This window comes from Dipodomys spectabilis, unplaced genomic scaffold, assembly GCF_019054845.1.
Source record: "Dipodomys spectabilis isolate Male_0828 unplaced genomic scaffold, ASM1905484v1 ptg000241l, whole genome shotgun sequence".
Taxonomy (NCBI): domain Eukaryota; kingdom Metazoa; phylum Chordata; class Mammalia; order Rodentia; family Heteromyidae; genus Dipodomys; species Dipodomys spectabilis.
The window spans coordinates 5,818,456-5,840,327 of record NW_024870918.1 but is presented as its reverse complement, the minus strand read 5'-3'; the positions used below and the strand labels follow the sequence as shown (position 1 = coordinate 5,840,327).

General features: G+C 43.5%; 1 protein-coding gene across 5 annotated transcripts in view; it reads left to right on the top strand.

Moving 5' to 3' along the window:
* The window catches only part of Trpm3 (transient receptor potential cation channel subfamily M member 3), a 277,889-nt gene that overhangs the window by 208,231 nt on the left and 47,786 nt on the right, over window positions 1-21,872 (top strand). For all 5 annotated transcript variants that reach the window (XM_042699329.1, XM_042699328.1, XM_042699330.1 and 2 more), the window contains 3 exons: window positions 3,594-3,722; window positions 8,218-8,469; window positions 18,242-18,416. In XM_042699329.1, the coding sequence (XP_042555263.1) occupies window positions 3,594-3,722; window positions 8,218-8,469; window positions 18,242-18,416 (556 nt within the window). The remainder of the gene's footprint in view (window positions 1-3,593; window positions 3,723-8,217; window positions 8,470-18,241; window positions 18,417-21,872) is intronic.

Genomic DNA, 21,872 nt, shown 5'->3' with positions numbered 1-21,872 from the left:
TAGCCCAGTCTAACCTCAAACTTGCAATCCTCCTGTCTCAGGCTCCTGAGAGCTGGTATAATAGTTGTACACTACCATACCTAGTTCCAGAGGCTTTCTAAATGTAGTGTGTATTGTCATTTTTTCATCCATATCTGTCCTTCCTCTTACATTATGCTGACTACCCCTAGGTCAGAATTTGGCAAAGAATGATCTGCAGTCCAAATCCATGCCGGCTGTTGTGGTCTGCAAGCTCACAATCCTTTTTGATGTTTTTATTATTTACTTTTCAGTGCTGACAATAGAACCCAAGGCTGGGTCGCATGCTAGGCAACTACTCTACCGCTGAACTATATTCCCAGCGTCTATCTTTCACATTCCAAAATAAATAGGTCCAAAGCACTATTGTGTGAGACCTAAAATGTATGTGGAATTCAAATTCCAGTGTTTATACATAAAGACCTATTGGAACATAGACAAACTCACTCTACCCATAGCCTGGCTGCTCTGGTGCTAATGATCAAGTTGGCTACTGGCCTGAAAAGGTTTACAGGCTAACCCTCTGGAGCTTTGCAGAAGAAAATGGCAGATGCAGAAATGAAAAAAAAACAAGTCCCTACAGGTAACTGTGCCAAGGATCTGATATGAACAGAGTCCTCTCCTTCACTCATTCTTCCAAGCCATCTGGTTTCCTTTCTCATCCATGTTCGGTATTACAGCAACTTAGTTCCTTGATTCGGTTGGTGCGCATTTACCCACCTACAGTTGTCATCCACAAGGACTTTGACGGCAGACTGCCCAGGCCATTGCTTCTCAGCCTTGGTTCCACAATAGACTCACCTGGAGCAGTGGAAATGATCGCGTCTTTGTTTGCCCATTGTTCTCCCTGCATAGCCGAGGCTGGCCTTGTGCAACAATCCTGCGACCTTGGCCTCATATCTGCTGAGATTCCAAGCACCCATCACCACATCCAGCCTCTGAAACACTGTTAAGAAACAAAAACAAAACCGGGACACCTGGACTGCATGCCCAGGGGCTTTGAGGTCACTGGACTGGCAGAGCCTGGGCATCAGGATCTTTCAGAACACCCCTGCGTGATTTTCATGAGCATCTAGGCTTAGAACCATTGCCCCAGGCCTGAAATTAGAGTTCTAAAACCCCCCTGAGGTGGGGTGGGGGAGTTGTGTTAGGGTTACGTGTGGAGACTTCTGTGGTAGGGGAGAGGGCTGTAGAGAGAGAATGAGAGAATAGCAGGGGGTAAAGTGGGGAAGGAGAGAAGCAACCAGGAAGAGGTGGGATTTCAAGGCAGATAGAGACAGAATACGGGAATATACTGGAGAGTTTTTCACTGCAGGATTCCTGCCTGTATAGTTTGCTAAACAGCACTCATGGGGGCTGCAGAGAATTGCCAGTGTGATGTGATGGGAAACGAAAGCATGTGAGCCAAACGACATTTTGAACTAATTTTTTAAGCAGTAACCCACCTGACTGTAAGAAAACCTTCCTGAGAGGTTGTTTTGATTTGTTAATGATACTGAAGAGGAAGAGGGAAGGGAACTTCTAGGCATGGATTAACCAGACCGTCCTGGGGTGGGGGTGAAGCAGCGTGCGCTCAGCTGAGCCTCAGCAGCTGCATAATTTACTCTCTGTCCTCTTTTGCCCTCTGTTTTTGCATGTGATGTCATTTAACTCCAACACAGTTGCAACTTTCAAGAGAAGAGAGAAGGAAGGGGATGTAACTCAGTGGTAGAGCACTTGCCTAGCATGTATGAGGCCTTGGGCTCAATTCCCAAGCACAAAGAAGAAGTGGAGAGAAGTGGAAGAATTAAGTACCATAGTTTTGTCTGCAAGGATGCTGTCAATATCATACAGCATCCAAGACACCCTTTGACTGATATTAAAAATCTAACTAGACGCTGTGAGCGTATGCCTGTAATCCTAGCTACTCAGGAGGCTGAGATCTGAGGCTCTGGGAGTGGATCTGTGGCTTGAATGGTAGAATGCTAGCCTTGAGTGCAAAAGCTTAGGACAGAACCCTGAGATCAAGCCCCAGGACCAAAAATAAAAACAGAAAAAATATATAAATAAAAAGCGGGGAGAGGGAGGTGCTAAAGCAGCATCGATGCAGTTCCCTCTGTACCTGACAGCCCGGCCGAAGCTTCTTTGGCCCTTCCACGCCTCCACAGCCCCACCGGTCAGCAGTTCTCCAGAATGCTCAAGCTCTCTGTCCTATTACCCACGTGGTGTCCTGTGCTTTGCCACATGGCCCCGGAAGCCCACAGGAGACTGTATTCCTGCTCTGCATTCCTGCCTATGGCCCCCGAGGGCTCTTTGAGTGCCTTGCTCAACTTGAGGCGCTGCCTGGAGAGGACTCTGCATGAGGTTTCTCCTGCAAGAGCCCTGCCAGTGCTCCGCCTCACTCATCTTCCAGTGACAGGTGCCAAATCCGATCCCTGAGGAGCTTTTCCCATCATTCCACACTGCAGCCAGTCTCATCAGGATTCAACCCCCAGGTGCTACAGCTCATGAAGATTCAAGCCCACACTAGGCCACCGCAGGCCACAGAGAGCCATGCCTTTCTTTTCATTGTTTCATCCCCTCTCTCTCTTTCTCTCTCCCTCTCTCTTTTTCTCTCTCTTTCCCTCTCTCTTTCCCTCCCTCTGTCTTTTTCTCTCTCTTTCTCTCTCCCTCTTTCTCCCTCCCTCTTTCTCTTTCTCTCTCCCACCCCCTCTCTCTTTCTCTTTCCCTCTCTCTCTTTCTTTCCCTCTCTCCCTCTCTCCTTTTTTCCCTCCCTCTTTCCTTCTTTCTCTCCCTCTCCCTGTTTCTCTCTCCCTCTCCCTCTCTCCCTCCCCCTCTTCCTCCCTCTCTACCTCTCTCTCTCCCTGTATCTCTCTCCCTCTCCCCCCCTCCCTCGCTCCCTCCTCCCCCCCCTTCCTCCCCACCCCCTTTTGTTTCAAAGAAGCAAAAATCAAAAACCAGTACTTCAACTTGGTTAGGGCAGTCTAGTCTTACAATGAAAACTAGGTAAGACCTTCCCCCAGAGCACCAAGAAGCCAAGGATTTTTATGGTAGGAGAAGAAAAAATGAGGTAGGAGAGCAGTGAAGAATTGAAGTGGAACCTTGAGATAAAGCCTGGACTGTTTCATGTCTGATCAATCTATAAGTGTTAGCTACTCTCTTCATGGACATTTAATCTGCTTGATATTCAGATAAAAATCTACGGTATGGCCTCAGCCGGTCGGCTCAGGTCGAAGCCTGCACACCAGCAGCTCTGAGCTTGCCTTTTTATTTTAAGCCAGGAGACACAAAAATCTGGGCAATTGCAAAACAAAATCAGGAACTATAGTACACAAGGAACAAAGTACTGACCGATGAGACTCTCCACATAGGCCCCAGAGACAACTGTAAGGGTCAAAAGGGAAAATTGCATGTTAAATTATCTCAAATATGATGGGGTTTTTTCCCTATTTGAACTTGGATGGTTTGAAGCTTTGGGTATAAATTCCCTGTCTCCTCTATTGACCTTGTTCTGTCGTGCTGTGTGCTGGCCCTGCCTGAGGCCAGGCATTCCCCCGGCCTCTGCAACCTGAGTTCCATATTGTATTTCTTTACAGCTGGCCTATATCGGATACCTGATGCTCTTCAACTATATCGTGTTAGTGAAAATGGAGCGCTGGCCTTCCACTCAAGAATGGATCGTCATTTCTTATATTTTCACCCTGGGAATCGAAAAAATGAGAGAGGTAAATGCTTCCTAAAAGAACATGTAGAAGGAAGAGGGTAGATTGTTGTTTTTGTGGATGGGGATGCTTGGGATCCAAATTAAGCCAGAATCAACTTTCCCTAACTCTGCTAAGCATTGTGTCTTTCCTGTTTGACAGACCCAGAGAGGCTTCACAGGTGAGTTACACTATTTTCTACTCACGTAGCTTTTGCCCCAAGACATCCTCTACTTGTCTTCCACATCATTTACACCTCTCTTTACTCGTCCCAATAAACATGACGTTTTAAATGTTTGCTATTTTTAACTCCCATTTCAACCCTTAATTCGGAGTCTCTTTGGACACAGTCCACCAAGACCAGTATCGTTTCTCCAAATTGTGTTTTAGCAGCTCCAGGGCAAGGGCTCTGCTGTCATTTCTCAATTGAATTTATTTTCTGGTTGATTCCTTCTCCACATTAACCATGTACCTGCTAGGCACCAGTCATTCTACCGGCACCAAGGATCACCAAAACAAAAGCAAAAGCAAAACGCTGATCCTTCAGGGTGAGGTTGTGGAAGTCCCTCATTGAGTCCTTCATCTTTCTGACCTAAAAGAAGGCATCCTCATGACAGTCTAATATGATTTGTCTGAAATCAAAGCTATCCTTTAAGACAATAGAAAAGGCTACATATTGCGTTGCTCTAGCTATATAGCATTCAGGGAAAGGCAAAAAGTATGGAGATGGCAAAAAAGATCCATGATTACCAGATCTCAATCAGGGGTTGAGATGAATATAGGAAGATCACAGGGGGTGTTTGGGACATGAAAACATTCTGTATGATACGACGCCGCAGATACATTTGTCTAAACCCATAGAAAGTTCAACAGCAAGCGTGAGAGCCAAGGAAAGCTAGAAATTCTGATGGAAGACGTTGATAATCAGGTGATGCCGGGGTCGAAGGACAGAGGGGACTATGGGAAATCTCTTTAGTAACTTCTTCTCAATTTTGTTGCAATTCTAAAATGGCTCTAGAAAAACAACAATAAAATAATTTAAAGAGAGAGAGAGAGAGAGAAAGAAAGCTGATCCTATCTGTCTCTTCAGATGACAAGAGCTTCCAAAGTGAATGGGATTAAACGAGGATCCACAAGAGGGCTCTGTTAGCTTGCTCCACACCTGCCACCAACTCCTATTTCACCAGAGGAAGGAGTCAGGGAAGGCAGACTTGGGAAGACGTTCTGACTTCTCTCCATCTTCCCTGCAACTGCAATGAGCAGAAAAGGCCGTTTTTGCTTGTTTGTTTTGAGGAAAGGCTCCAGGCACTTCCACTGCCTCGCTAAGAGCTCGAGAACAAGGAAAAGGAAAATTCCCACAAACCCGCTTCATCACGGAGACGAAAGGGTCAAGGGTCCCTGCCTTCTTGAAAACCGCCTCTCTAGAATGTTCCACAGAGAACTATAGGCAAAAAGATCTTCCCAAAGGCTGGGATATCTGTGAGATGCCGTTGCATAGGGATCATTGAAAACAGCAAAAATCTGACAAAAACTCTTCTCTCCATTCAAGTCGCTTTCTTTGGGGTTTCTTGAACCTGGAGCTACCTTCACAAACATGTTTCCCATCCTGAGAACTTAGGAATATACTAGTCTACTTTTTTTTCCTTTCTTATCGTTTAGGGAATAGTATCCAGGGCCTTGCACATACTAAGTGAGCGGGCACACACACACACACACACCTATTCTTATTTTATAAAGGACTGGATTAAATGACACACGAACAAAAGTGCTGGAATGGATCTGGATATTCCCACCCGTTGTCCACCCCCAAGATCTTCCCATTCACAGCGCTTTCGGCTTCTTCGCCAGAGCTGTGGATTTTCCTGTCTGTCCACTACCAAACAGTCATAAATGTGCTTGGGTCTTTGTGTTGCTGCCTGAGCCCTGAGCCTGCTCCTCCTGAAGTCCCTCTCCTTGTGCGGGGCAGCGCCAGCTGGCGCGCTCGCCTAGACACATACTCCTTCCCCATGATAAGCAGAAGAGGGAAAGACTGGAGCCCAGAGATTGGAGGCTCTCCAGGGACTAGGCTGGAAGAAGACAGGGAGCAGCCTGTACTCCACGGACTGTTCTAGCGCGGAGGCTGCCAAGCAGGCAGGCCGCCAGGAACCTCCAGGCCTGGCTATCCATTTCTTCCGAAGCGGTGTGTGTGTGTGTGTGTGTGTGTGTGTGTCATGAGTGGGAAGACAGGACTTGTGAGGCCCAGGGTCAGGAAGAGGTCAGCTGAAACATCCTGGCTTCTGAGGAAGCTGGGGGAGAGAGTGTCACCCACCTTTGTGCCTGACCCTTCCCTCCATGAACTTGTCCCTCTCTCTTTCTTTCCCCGTGTCCCTGATCTGAACTCGGTCAGAAGACTGAGAGTGATGGATGCCAGAGGCTCCCGTCTTCCTGCCCCTTCCCAGTCCACACAACGCCCTCAGATGCAAACTCCTGGAACCACGGAAAAAGTGTGCACACTGCCATGCCTTCCCTGCATACACAAGGATGGTTTTGTGGGGGTTTTTTTACACACTGCCCTCCCATTCCATCGCCATCTACTTCTTTGCCTATCATCACCAGAGCCAGCCATGGTAATCCCTTATAGCAGCTCTCACAACACTGTTTACCAGGCCTGAGGAGACATGATCTCATCCGGGTTTTTCTCCCCCACTGCTCTGTGAGGTCAACAGGGTGGCTGTAAAGCAACTCCACTGTACAGATACGGGAACACGGACTCGGAGGATGCGTGGTTTTTGCGTCTTCCAGCTAGAAAGGAGGGCTCGTTCTGACCCCCGCTGGGTGTCTGAGATTCACGGCTCTTTACCGTCCCCAGGATGCTTTGCAGGATCGCAGGATATTAAAGGCAGGTGCCAACGGACTGCTCAAGAGGGGAAGGGGTAGAGTGCCTGCCCTTTTACTCCACTGTCCCCCAGCTGCTCTCCTTTCCTCTTTTCCTTGACTATTGAGACTTCACCCCCCAAAAAAGTTTTCCATATTTAAAAATTATACTGTAAACCTCTATGGCTAGCAGTTTTAACAAAGTCGGAGCAAAGGTTTAGAAAACCATTGTCATCCTTGGAAGAAGAGGGTTTCTCCCACGTAGACATTGATTGATTGATTGATTGATTGATTGATTGATTGATTGCCTAGTTAAGACAGAGCCAGAGGCTAAGAGACCATCAGATACCATCCACTATGGGGATAGAGTAGGACAGTGGTTCTCAGACTAGTCACCAGCAGGACCTACTCACTTGTCAGGAAAGCAGATCTTCAGTCCCATCCTAGGACTGCTAAAGGTGGAGTGCAGGGCCCAGCCACCTGAGCTGTGATTTGGATATACAATGATGATTACAAACCCCTGTGTTAGGGCTTAGGGAGGGGAAACTATGGAAGATAGAGAGAGGTGCTGCCTAGTAGCTCTTGGTATCTTGTTCAACCTTAGAATCCCCCAAACTCCCGTTTTCAGTATTTGAGATCAGCGAGAAGCTATAGAGTAGACATAAAGATTCAAAGAACTAGCTGCTGGTAGCCCTGGTTTTCCTCCCTTTGAGAGGTCTTGAGTGCGAGGAGGATGGGTCATAGCTTGAAGACATGGAACCTCAGGATAATTGTTAGAGATCTGTGATCTGTGAAAGTGTCCCAGCTGAACAGGGTCAGTAAGTGGGTCTCCTGGCCTCTCACACCTTGGGGCAGACTATGGTTCAGGATTGGTGTCACTTCTGATTGTGGTATCTGAACCAGAGTAGAGAGGGAGAGTGAATTGGAGGGATGTGAGGGGAGGCCACAATGTGGATGATAACTTTTCCCTGTATGCAGAAGAAGCTCAGAAAGCTTAAGTATGCTCGTATTTTAATTTATCTTAGTTGCTGTGCAGATGTACATTTCCTCATGTGGGATAGCCCTGGTAGGTTTAAGGTAAATAAAGAACTCTACTTTGGCCAGGTGTGGTAATGCACACATGTAATCCCAGCTAGCTACTCAGGAGGCTGAGGTAGAAAGAGGGAGAGCCTGAGACCAATCTGGGCAAGACCCTGGCTCAAAATTTAAAAAGAAGAACAAAATTAAAGGGCTGGAGATGTAGCTTCATGGTAAAGCCTTTATATAGCATGCATGAGGCCCTAGATTAATTGTCAGGAGAAGTCCACCCAACAGATAAGCTATGTAAGAGACTGAGCAGCACAAAGTAGAGCTGGCAAAAAGGAGTTGAAGCAAGAGAAAAATGGAATCCTCCTAGAGCCACGGCCTGAGTAACCGAATATGGTGGAGTTGTTTACTAAAATGGAGGAGGGTTCGGGGAGAAGATCCGCAGTGTATTGCATCTAAACAATGGTACAGCAAAACCCAATGCACGTCAGAAGTCCAGTCATCTCAGAGAGTTGACTTGGTTGTGTCCCCATAGCACGCAAGCATCCAAGTAGATGCAACTTCTGCTGTAGGCCAACAGGGGCTGAAAATGTAGGTAAGAAAGCCCCGCTCACCGCCCTGTCTCCTTCCTGTCTTGTAGATTCTGATGTCAGAGCCGGGCAAGCTGCTGCAGAAAGTGAAAGTGTGGCTGCAGGAATACTGGAACGTCACCGACCTAATCGCCATCCTTTTGTTCTCCGTGGGAATGATCCTGCGGCTTCAAGACCAGCCCTTCAGGAGTGATGGCCGCGTCATCTATTGTGTGAACATCATTTATTGGTACATCCGTTTACTAGACATCTTCGGCGTGAACAAGTATCTGGGTCCTTATGTAATGATGATTGGGAAAATGGTGAGTGAAATCCTTTGATTCCATGCTGTAAGTTCTCGGGGAAGAGTGGTGATAATAGGAAGCGGAATAGAATGCATTTGGACCTGCTGGCTACCTCTATACACAAAGGTTTGCATTTGCAAACTGAAAAAAATATGTAAAGATCATCTCTTCTGTGCTAGGCCCTGGCCTAGGTCTTCAGTACACATAGATGTTCCTTCCATGAGATTGAAAAGGAAGGAAGGAAGAAAGGAAGGAAGGAAGGAAGGAAGGAAGGAAGGAAGGAAGGAAGGAAGGAAGGAAGGAAGGAAGGAAGGAAGGAAGGAAGGAAGGAAAAGAAAGAGGGAGGGAGGGAGGCAGAGAATCCAGATATGTCTAAAATACAAAAAAATGTACATGAGCAGGTCATGTAGTGCACATCTATAATCGCAGCTCTTTGGCTGGAAGGATGGAATATTAAAGACCAGCTCAGGCAAAGTTAGCAGGATTCTATCTCAAAGACAAATGTTAAAAGAAATGAGTAGGAGGGCTGGGGCAGAACTCAAATGGTATAATGAGGCCCTGGGTTCAATTCCCAGTATCACCAAAAATAAAAAGAAGCATGAGTCAGGAAATAATTCCCATGGAGTTTACATTTGAGGGAGGGATGGAAGGAGTGAGTATAGAGGAGGGAGTGAGGGAAGAAGGAAGGGAGGGGTATGGAGGAGGGAGGGAGGGAAGAAGGAAGGAGGGAAGGAAGGAAAGAAGGAAGGAGAAAAAAGAGAAAGAAAGAAAGAAAGAAAGAAAGAAAGAAAGAAAGAAAGAAAGAAAGAAAGAAAGAAAGAAAGAAAGAAAGAAAGAAAGAAAGAAAGAAAGAGGGAGGGAAGGAGGGAGGAAAGGAAGGAAGGAAGGAAGGAAGGAAGGAAGGAAGGAAGGAAGGAAGGAAGGAAGGAAGGAAGGAAGGAAGGAAGGAAGGAAAAGGAAGGAAGGAAGGAAAAGGAAGGAAGGAAGAAGGAAGGAAGGAAGAAGGAAGAGGGAGAGAGGGGTATGGAGTGGGGAGGGAGGGAAGAAGGAAGGAAGGAAGGAGAGAAAAAGAGAAAGGGAAAGAAAAGAAAGGAAGGAAGGAGGGGCTGGGAAGGTGGCTCAGTGGTAGAGCGCTTGCCTTGCATGCATGAGGCCCTGGGTTCAATTCCTCAGCACCACATAAGCAGAAAAAGCCAGAAGTGGCACTATGGCTCAAATGGTAGAGCACTAGCCTTGAGCTGAAGAGCTGAGGGACAGCGCCCAGGCCCAGAGTTCAGGCCCCATGACTGGCAAAAAGAAAAAGGAAGGAAGGAATAAGGAAGGAAGGAAGGAAGGAAGGAAGGAAGGAAGGAAGAAAGAAAGAAAGAAAGAAAGAAAGAAAGAAAGAAAGAAAGAAAGAAAGAAAGAAAGGAAGGAAGGAAGGAAGGAAGGAAGGAAGGAAGGAAGGAAGAGTGAGCAGGAGAGAGGGGGAGGAAGGAAAGAAGAAAGGAAGGATGGAAAGAAGAAGAGGAGGAGGAGGAGAAAGGAGAGAGAGAGAGAGAGAGGCCGGGCACCAGTGGCTCCCGCCTATAATCCTAGCTAATCAGGAGGCTGAGATCAAAGCCAGCCCAGGCAGGAAAGTCCATGAGACTCTTATTTCCAATTAACCACCAGAAAAGCAGAAGTAGCAGAAGTGGTTCAAAGTGTGTAGAGTGCTAGCCTTGAATGAAAGAGCTCAAGGATAGTGCCCAGGCCCTGGTTTCAAGCCCCATAACCAACAAAAAGAAAAAAAAAGAAAATCCCAAGTGACAAGCTATAGGTGTCTGCACAAACAGGTGAGTGCTGATTCTGGTCCTCATGGACCCCAGAGCCGCACCCAGCCTTGTTCAATGTAAACCCCAGGAGGACAGCCGGAGCTTGTAAGTGGAAGAATAAGGGTACTCACTCCTCAGACTCACCATGGAAAGAACCGGAGCCTCAAGCCAGATATAGGCACTTTTGCCAATTCATCTACTGCCCTAACTTTCTCAAATACTTCACCTTTATGAGACATGCTAAGCATATTCCACCTAACCTGGGAAGATGCCTCTTAATGAACAATCTATTTTTTAATAGTGTTCATTTACCTCCTAAGAGCTGTTGAAACCAACAAGTGCTATTAGAGGCTCGTTCTCAGTATCACTCAAGTTTTACTAGTACATCATTGCAAACTCAAGATTTCTTAAACATTGCTGTGTATAAGTTCACTGAAATGAATCTTAAGTGACCAAAACTCTTCCCATAAAACTCACTGGCAAAGTCATGCAAAGAGAAGAAAAACTTAAATTCAGACTGAATTGGATAGGAGGCCTTGAGTGATTTATTTAACCTCTTAGAGACTCAGTTTATTCATGTCTAAAGTGGTAATAAGTAATAAATGAGTATCATGTGATTATGATGATGATTATTATGATGGTTGTAACACATATGCTAAATTTCCAACAATGGCCGGCTCATAGTTGACTGATTATAGCTTTTATCATTGTTTATATGACATATAAAGTACAATGAAAATACAAATAGTAACTGAACATGGTTAATCTGCAATATATCTAGGACCTTTGTGTATATAAGCTTAGTGTTTGTCATATTGGCATTGTTTAGGACGAATTGTCACCAGACTTATTCTGGAGAGGAAAAACTTGAATTCTCAAGCCTCAGTTAGCCAAAACTGAGCCCCAGATCAATTGAATATTTTTTAAGTAGGACAAATGTATTACTCTATTAGCTTATTGTATCTTTGTACTTTAAATACAAATTTGAGATTGTGGTGGAAATTCCTATGTCTAAGAGGGACGCTGGTGGCTCACACCTGTAATCCTAGCTACTCAGGAAGCTGAGATATAAGGATCATGGTTCAAAGCCAGCCTGAGCAGGAAAGGACAGGAGACTCTTAACTCCAATTAACCACCAGAAAACCGGAAGTGGCACTATGGTTCAAGTAGTAAGTAGAGTGCTAGCCTTGAGCTGAAGAGCTGAGGAACAGTGCCCAGGCCCTGAGTCAATGAAAACAAAGAACATTGAAATGGTTCAAAAATCAGACCAATTTTTTTTAACCTTGATACTCTGGATAGTTTGGACTGTTTTGTTGTTTTTGTTTTTGTCTTTGATTGTTTTGATTTCATTTCTTTTGAGACAGGGTCTCACTATATATCCTAGACTAGCCTCCTTGAACTCAAAAATCTTCCTGCCTCTCCTCCCAGTGTTGGGATTATAGAAATGTAACCGCTGGTTTTGCCTGGGTAATTCCTTGTTGTATGATACCACTCCTTGCGTCACAAGCTGTTTAGCAGTGCCCTCAGCCTCTGTTCACTAGATGCCCGTAGTATATAGAAACACAAACACACACACACACACACACACACATAATTATAACAATAAAAAACAGATCTCTACACATGACGGAATGTCCCAGGGTTACAAATGTGACCTCTATAAAGGATGATTAAATTGGAGAGATTATTTTTTTCTGATGGTTATCTTACTTTTTCTCTATATTTTCTTTATATTTCTTGCCTTCTTTTAGCAAATAAAATCTACAAAGACCTAAGCAAACCAAATCTATGTTTTAAAAGTCTAAAGTGGCATACTTGAAATAAACTAATATTGCACAAATACAGCAAGCTCCTTTAAAAATCTATGCCTATTATTTTGACGATGATGTAATTATGCCCAGTTTTGACTAGAATAACGCCTGACTGAGGAGTGAACAAGAGCAATGTACTGCATTTTCTCTACCTTTTAACTTGTGAGTGACTTCATTTATCAGTCAAGAATAAGTAGGAAATGAGGGTACTCAAGGACTTGTCCCTCATGAGGCTTTCAAGATAATTAGCTCAAAAAGTGAGTCATTGATCCAGAAGGTAGAAAAAAATATGCCTGTAGAATTTATCAGTCAGCCAGATGGAATGCCAGGCTGGAAGCTTAACAAAATCTTTCCAGATGTGTTTATCCAGAAAACCTTCAATAGGAGCAGGTCCCCTTCCAATAGTAAGCATCAGGTAACCTGCTAATAACCTGAGGGCTAGAGACAGACAGCTGACAACACTTCTAGAAAGAAGATTGCCAGGCGTTCATTGAAACTGGTTCACTATGTCTTTGTATTTTAGAAGAAACCAGTGCTCCAGGTGTCTAACCACATAGAAAACCTGTTTCCAGCGTGAGGCCAGTTGATCTGCAGGCCCCAAATCCCTTGCAACCCCCACACTATTCTTTCATATTCCACCTCTCAGGGGAAATTGCTCAGCGTACTACAGGGTGACAGTGGTGCACGCCTATAATCCTCGCTACTCAGAAGGCTGAGATGGGAGGATTGAAGTTTGAAGCCAGTGCTGGCATGCAAGTCTGTGAAATTCTCATCTCTAATTTAAAAGCCAGAAGTGGAACTGGTAGAACACTAGCCTTGAGAATCAAAAAAAAAAAGCTCAAAGACAGCATCCAAGGCCTAAGTTCAAGTCCCAGGACAGACATCAATAAAATAAACAAGAAGATTAAGCAACTCACCCCAGGTCCTTTGTCCCTTTCCTTCCCTTCCCTTCCCTTCCCTTCCCTCCCTCCCTCCCTCCCTCCTTCCCTCCCTCCCTCCCTCCCTCCCTTCCTTCCTTCCTTCCTTTTTCTTTCTTTCCTCCTTCTTTCCTTTATTCCTTTCTTTCTTTCTTTTTTCTTTTCTTTCCTTCTTTCCTTTATTCCTTTCTTTCTTTCTTTTCTTTCCTTCTTCTTTCTTTATTAGTCGTAAGGCTTGAATTCAGGGCCTACTCATCGCCCCTGAGCTCTTTTGCTCAAAGCTAGTGCTCTACCACTTGAGCTACAACTCCACTTCTGGTTTCTGATTGGTTGATTGGAGATAAAAGTCTCTTAGGGACTTTTCTACCAGGAGTGACTTTAAACTGCAATCCTCAGATCTCAACCTTCTGAGTAGCTAAGATTAAAGGTATGAGCCACCAGTGCCCAGCTTGCTTTTTAGTTAACAATGAATAAAAACACCTTAATTTTCATACATCCTTTTTTTTTGTATGTGTGTATAGTCCCTTCACTTTTTTTGAGGGTGTTGTAGATTTTATTTCCATGTAGCTATTTTTACCAGCAGAGAAAAAAAAACCCAAAATCTAGGTTGGGGTGATATCTGAGAGCATGCACCCTATTACTCCTACAGTGTGTACTCTCTTCTGTGGAACACACTGGAAGATACTTCTAAGAAGAGGACCAGATCCAACTGTTGAACTAACTGGATGTTTTAGCTTTGAAAACAAAAGAAGCCAGCCCCTGAATCATGCTCAGATTTGGGTATCCATATGAAAGCGAAGATTCAAACGTCGATGTGGCTAAGCATTTGAAGCCTGTGTTTCATCTCTTTGATTATTTTGACCCTGTGGATAGATATCAGAATCAACCCGAATGAAAACACTCCTGAGAAATTAAATGAGTAGACTTTCTGTATTTATTGGCTGCCTTTTCTTGAGTCACGTTGGCTCCTAAATCTCATGAACACACACTTTCCTCTCCCACCCATCTTTTAGTCAGTGGAAACAGGCATAGCGTGAAGGCCCATGTGTGCTCTTTCATTGAAGAAACTACGTATAAGTAAGTGCTGAGAAGCTATTGCAAAATAGAACGGGGAAAGAGAGCTGACCCATGTTTCCTGTAAGACAGTTTCAACACAATCAGCTTGCCTGTTGAAGAGAGGCTTCTGTGACCACTAAACTGAAGGAATAATATATTTATGACAATAAGCCACAAGAAGTTTGGACAGATTCCTATTTAGCTTCAAATTCACACAACACTTTTTTTTTTTTATTTATTTATTTTTTTTCCCAGCCTCCCCCCTCCCTCCCACCCAATCATACCCCCCCTCCCCCCCCCCCGACATTGTAAAGCTGGTTTTGACATGACATTTTGTACTTCTCATTGTTGCAACAGGTCCACCTGAATCCTTAAACGACTTGTTTGTCCCCATCTCCTCCACATGTTATACTGACATCAAATATAGTGAAAGCGGGGGTTACACTGTGGGGGAGGGACATACAAAGCAACAAAGAGATAATATTATAAATGCGTTAGAAACACATGCATGAAAGAAACAAAAACATTAAAATACATATTTGAGGTTTCGTTTTCCTAACATCACATTATTTGACTTTTTCCGCTTGACTCATACCTATACTAGATATTGCAAATAAGGGAAACCATGGGACCTATGTTTCTTTGGGCCTGGCTTACTTCACTTAATATAATTTTTTCCAAGCCTTTCCATTTCCTAACAAATGGGGAAATGTCATTCTTTCTGATGGAGGCATAGAATTCCATTGTGTATATATACCACATCTTCTTGATCCATTCATCTACTGAGGGGCATCTGGGTTGGTTCCATGTCTTAGCTATGGTAAATAATGCTGCAATAAACATAGTTGTGCTGGTAGCTTTAGTGTGGCCTTGTTTGTGATCATTTGGGTAAATGCCCAAAAGTGGGATTGCTGGGTCATTGGGGAGCTCTATGTGAAGTCTTTTGAGGAACCTCCATACTGCTTTCCAAAGTGGTTGAACAAGTTTACATTCCCACCAACAATGAAGTAAGGTTCCTTTCTGTCCACATCCCCTCCAGCATCTGTTGTTGTTAGAGTTCTTGATTTTTGCTGTTCTAACTGGAGTGAGGTGATATCTCAATGTTGTTTTGATTTGCATTTCTTTTATGGCTAGGGATGTTGAACATTTCTTCATGTGTCTATTGGCCATCCTTCTTTCTTCTTCAGAGAAGCTTCTCTTTAAGTCTTTCGCCCACTTACTTATTGGGCAGTTGTTTCTTTGAGGATTTGTTGTTGGGTGGTTTAATTTTTTGAGTTCCAAGTATATTTTAGATATGAGACCCTTGTCCGTTGTATGGCTAGTAAAGATCTTCTCCCAGTCCATGGGCTTTCTATTGATCTTGCTAGCTATGTCATTTGCCCTGCAGAAGCTCTGCAACCTTATACAATCCCATCTGTCCAGCCTTTCTTTGATTTGTTGTGTTTCCGGGTCTTTATTCAGAAAATTTCGGCCTGTGCCAAGGAGACCCAGGGTTTCTCCTATTCCATCCTGTAATGTTTTCAGAGTGTCTGCTTTGAGTTCAAGGTCTTTGATCCATTTGGAGTTGATTCTGGTGCAGGGTGATATATAAGGATCTAGCTTTAGTTTTCTACATGTAGTTAACCAGCTTTGCCAGCACCATTTACTGAAGAGGCTGTCTGTCTTCCATTCTATTGTTTTAGCTCCCTTATCGAAGATTAGATGGCTATAGGTCTGTAGGTTCATTTCTGGGTTTTCAATTCTATTCCATTGGTCCTGAGGTCTGTTCTTATGCCAATACCAAGCTGTTTTGATTACTATGGCTTTATAGTAGAGTTTGAAATTTGGTACTGATATTCCTCCAGCAGTGTTCTTTCCGTTGAGGAGCGTTTTTGCTATTCGGGGTCTTTTATTGTTCCATATGAATTTTTGGATTGCCTCTTCTATTTCCTTGAAGAATGAGGGTGGAATTTTGATAGGTATTGCGTTGAATTTGTAGATAGCCTTGGGGAGTATTGCCATTTTCACGATGTTAATCTTTCCAATCCAGGAGCATGGGAGGTTTTGCCATTTTTTAAGTTCTGTGTTGATTTCCTTTTTCAAGATTTTAAAGTTTTCATCATAGAGGTCCTTCACTTCTTTAGTTAAGTTAATTCCTAGGTATTTTATTTTTTGTGGGGCTATTACAAATGGAGTTGCTTTCCTAATTTCAGCCACACTTTTCTCATTGTTTTGGCCAATGTATTTTAAAGTTGCTTTGAAGCCAGGCTCTGGTGGCTCACACCTATAATCCTAGCTACTCAGGAAGCTGAGATCTGAGGATCACAGTTTGGCTCCAGCCTGTCCAGAAAAGTCTGTGAGATTCATATCTCCAATAAACTACTCCCAAAAGGCCCAAAAGGCCAGAAGTGGTGCTGTGGCCAAGTGGTAGAGCACTATCCTTGAGCAAAAGAAGCTCAGGGACAGTAACCAGGCCCTGAGTTCAAGCCCCAGGACAGGCAAAATAAATGAGTAAATAAATAAATATATAAAGTTGTTTTGCAAGTTGGTTAATTGATCTAAAATTGATTGAGATATCCATGTCTTGGAGAATTCCAGGAAGGTTATAATATCCAAATTTGGTAACTCTACTCTCTCAAAGCAAACTCTTCATTCTAATCTGGAGGATGGGTATGTAAACAGTGCTAGAGTGTGTGCTTAGCATACATTAGGTTTGGGGGTCAATCCCTAGTACAAAAACAATTTTTAATGACATTTGTAGACTTCAATATCATTGATAAAATTAGCATTCATCTTTTTTTTAGATGTGCATATCATTTTGTTAATATCTTTTCAGGAAGATAAGATACCCAAGAGTGGAGTGCTCAGTCTCAGGCATGCTGAATTACAAAGAAGGAAACACTATTTTAACAAAAAGGAAAGAGATCCTTTGTCTTCCAGTTTCAGTCTGGAAACAATTAGTGGAACCAACACTTGTGAGACTAAGGCAGGAAGATCAGGAATTCAGTGCCACCCAGATAGTTCACGACCAACCCAGGTTAAATAGTGAGATCCTGTATCAAAGCAGGGGTGAGGTGTGCTGTAATGTATCATACACCTTACACCTACCACAATTATCAGAGGTACCATGATTAACATAGCCAGCCCAAATCAATGATTATTGCAACCTCCTCTATTTGAGGTGGTATGAAGAAAGCATTTGCCATGTGAGAAACAGATCCCAAATAATAGTGAAACAGATGAGAAGTACTGGAAGGAATAACCAGAAAGAAAGAGTGCTTGGGGGTGCAGGCAAAAGGACTTTTTAAATATTCCAAGGAGAAAAATCCATCATTTCAACAGCAGAAACAAGTGTAGCTCCTTAGTCCACATGGCTCCAAGAAACTTTCCTCCATCACTAACAGGAAACCCTGCAGAAGAAGTATAAGAAAAAAAGAAAAAAAAAACTCTGAGAGCCTGGCATGTGTAGAATAGCATGTATTGGGATGAGGCCATTAGAATAAGAATACGATGGAGATTTGATTTGTCCTAGATTTATTTATTCAAAAAATATTTTTCTTGAGCTTTCTAATTCTTTGTTAGCCTTTTGGAACTGAGAAAGGGAAGGTATTGCATTGCACTAGTTCTTGAAATAGTTCAACTATCCCAATTCCAATTTTGCTAGGAAGAAAAAGACTCAAAGAGGACACCTGGCCTCCCCTAAAAGCAGAAAGAAAAGCTTGTGCTGACACAAGCCTCCATGTTACATGACTCCTATGCATAGACTTGAATAAGTCCCACAGAAATCCATGAAAAAGGAAGGGCCCTAGATGGGCACTGGTAGCTCACACATGTAATCCTAGCTACTCCAGAGGCTGACATCTGAGGATCGTGGTTCAAAGCCAGCCCAGGGAAGGAAAATCCCTGAGATTCCTATCTCCAGTTAACCACCAGAAAACCAGTGGTAGAGCACTAACCTTGAGCAAAAGAGGTCAGAGACAGAGCATCAGGCCCCAAGTTCAAGCCCATGACCAACAACAATGGGGGTGGGGAGAAGAAAAAGGAAGGGCTCTATTGCATGAGAAGATTCAGATAAGATTCTGGAGACATAGACCAACTGTCTTCTTATCTAGACATAACTCCCTATCAAGACATTTCTTAGCAGGAGCCTAGAAAGTGAATCAAAGTTGGCCTCCAGAGAAACTGAATCACGTGCGTTTTCTTTTGTGTCTCCCTCTGCTTCTCCACCTTCCAGATGATAGACATGATGTACTTTGTCATCATCATGCTGGTGGTGCTGATGAGCTTCGGGGTCGCCAGACAAGCTATCCTCTTTCCCAATGAGGAACCATCATGGAAATTGGCCAAGAATATCTTCTACATGCCCTACTGGATGATTTATGGGGAAGTGTTTGCAGACCAGATAGACCGTAAGCAAGTTTATGATTCTCATACACCAAAGTCAGGTATTTAACTTCAATTGAGTCACGTCTTTTCCAAGTTCATTTGTTTGTTCTCAATAAATGGCTCAAGATAGAGGACCGATCCCTAGCTTGCTATCTTGGTGGAAACAAACAATTGCAGAAGGTGAATATAAAATTTTAACAAAGCATTTTTCAAGGTGTATCATCAGGTATGTCCTTTTAGTGACACCAATTCTCTTTATCAAATATGCCAAATTTGATCCAAAAATGAATCCCTTTAAAAGACCTAAATTTTTCTGTGATTCATTTAAAAGCTAAAGACCGGGTGTCAGATATTTCATAATATATCAGGGATATATTATGTTGTACAAGTCCCCATTCCTACCCCAGCCCTCAGTCTTAGCCTTTGAAAATCAATTCCTTGAGTTGGACCTCGGAACAAATAAACAATTCACTGTTTTGCCATGCGAATTCAAGAGTCAGGGCAGACATCTGCATGTTTTCCTCGCACTAGAAATTATTCCAACTCCCCTTGCCACTGTCTGAAATTATGTGCTACTGAGACTCACAGGAAGCTAGAAGTCATTGCCGAGAAGTATGGAAAAATGCCTTAGGTCATAGACGGACTTGCTTTCTGTCAATGCCAGGATTAAAAAACAATAATTAAGTATATCGTGAACTGATTCAGTGTAGAAACCGAGCAAGCAGCCAGCTTCCAGTGTTTCAAGTCCTATTAAGTGCTGATTCTCGGTAATAAACACTCCTTCTAGGGGGAGTTTGAAGATAGTGTTCATCTCGGAGTCTGTTCCAAGATTTTATTTGGACCAAATGTCAGGGCCTACCAGGCATTGGGAAATTATTTGGGAAGAAAGAATCAGGAAAGAAATATTGCCGTGCAGAGGAGTCGAATCCCTGGAGCAACTCTTTCTTATCCTTCACCCCTCCAGAGGAATTGAACTACAACATTGTTAAATTCCCATTTTTCAAGCTTTTCTTGCTTGCTTGCTTGCTTGCTTTCTGACCAGCCAGCTATCTGAGCTGTGGACTCTGAATATGAACAAAGGATACATAACTAGGTAGTAAAGCTGATGAAGAGCAGGAGAAGAGATAAGTTAGTATCTCCCGCCCCATACCTATCCCAGGTAGGATTGAGACCCAGCGTTTATGGACTAAGCAGCAAAAGAGAGTTTGTGCAGGCCTGAGTGTTCTACTAACAGAATATAGCAACCGTCATCTTCCCTTCTTCCACAAAGAATTTTTTTTTTAACAAATACTCTTTCCTTCTCAAAATCTGAGGCAAGCAAGACTTTTTGGGACAACTAATTCGAACAAATATTTGTTCCATGAGACTTAGCAAACTCACCAAGAAAGAATTTTAACTCTGTCCCTTTGCTGTAATGCCTTGGCTGAAATGTACAGCTTTTACTATGACACTTTCCTGGGGACAGAGGAAAAAAAATTTTTTTTAAATTCTCCTTTCAAATAGTCCCCACAAGCAAAAACAAAAAAAAACTTTCAAAGGCCCATCTACGATCATTGTCCTCAGAGATTGTGTTGTTTTCCCCCTGCAAATTGCTTTTCTACTTAGTTACATTATTTTACCTCTTCTACTTCTCCTTGCTTCCCCAAAATGAGATGAAGCCCCGTGGTTTTGTGTGTGTGTGTGTTTCTATTTTGATGGGGTTTTCTGTTTTTTTTTTTTTACAACGTAGGATGGGAGAAGGGAGTTATAGATATATCTTATAAATGGGATTCTGTCTGTCCCTCTACAAGTGGCCATTTATTGATGTTGTACTATGAACCCAGCCTAGTGCAACAAACACTACCATCTTGGCTGAACAAGAGGAGTTATTATTGCTATTTTCAAAGAAGGGCTGATTGTAGTTTAGAACTTGAAAAAAAAAACCCATCCCTGGAGATGGAAGAGCAGTGTCTTGTGTGAATGAAGTATGGAAATAGATTTCCCACCCTGTGAATTACATCTAAGGTGCTGTACGTGTGTATGAATAAATTTCTACCGCCCCTCCCAACCCCCAACTCCCAATACCTGTAACTGACCCAGCTTTGAATGGATATAATCTTGGTGACACCCTTTCCCCAACCTCTTACCTTCCTTGGCGACATTCTGAGATTGGCTGCAACAGTAGCCATTGTTCTAAGCTAAATCAGCCAGTTGTCTGTCTAGAGTGCTAAAGAGCAGTCGTCCTTTCTCAAGTGGTTCTCTGAGTCTACCCCTCTCCCGCCAAATCTGTCATGATATCTGGCCAAAGTCACCCAGCATCCCTGTGCCTTGACATGATTGGATATCTGTACTATGGTGCCGAGTGGGCCCAATGAAGATGGGGATGTCTCATCTGGTGATTCAAACCTTTCCAGGAACACAAGAACCAAGCCATTTGAGAAAGGTACACCATCATTTATGCCTCCCTACAGTGTCGTGCTTCTTCTCTGTGCCACGTGCAGGTTGGCTTGTGAAGCATGTGATCAGGCTGATCGGATCTCATGTCCACCAGGACCCATGGCCCTGCCCAGGGTCTGACAGTCTCATCCTGTGGATGTGCCTTGTGTGGCTTTCTCCAAGCGCTGCTCATTCAAACACTTGCTCAGCTCAGAGCGCCTCATTCTTAACGTGGTGCACGTGCTCCATAGCTAACTCTTCTTTTTTTTTTTTTTAACTTCAAAATTGCTGGATCCATTTCATGTGTGGGGAAATGAGCTCTTTCTTAATTGGGGTGGCTATCTGGAGGGGTGTAACGGGAACTGTGGGGTGGGTGATTACCACCAATTCTACACCTCAGCTTTTAATGCCCTCACTTCTGGGAGGCAGTGTTACCTAACTCTAGTTTTTCTTTTGTATACATGTTACCTTTTTTTGTCTGCCTGGCACTTGCCCTAGACACTGACACTACCAGTGAATCCCAAAGTCTCCAGAATGACACTTGCATGATTACCTTTCAAATGGGCTTAAAAACTAAAATTAAAAAAAAAGAAAGATTGAGTCACTTAAAATCACATCTAAGCTATGTTGCTAGATGCAGATGGTCGACTTTACCCTGGAAACCAGACCTAACCCTGATTTGCTTCATAGAAATGGAGCTGTTATTCAGTTGGCTAATACTTGGGTCCAAATTGTCTCTGCTTATATGTACTTCTTCTGTATACTGCTAGCTCTTTAAAACCCAACTAAGATCTACCATAAAGTGACTCAGACTCCAGGTGGTCATAAATTATGACATACTTTAGGGTGGTATCATTAGGGTCACCCATGTTGCATGGCTTCTGAGAGCCATGCAGGTCAGGATTTTACTGGGTATGAAAGAGGAAAGGTCAGTTCAGTTCCACTAGATACAGTATCTACTAGATACAAAATACTTTTGCAGCAGTAGCCACAGAAAAGCCAGAGCAAGGCTGGGAAGGTGGCTCAGTGGTAGAGCACTTGCCTTGCATGCATGAGGCCCTGGG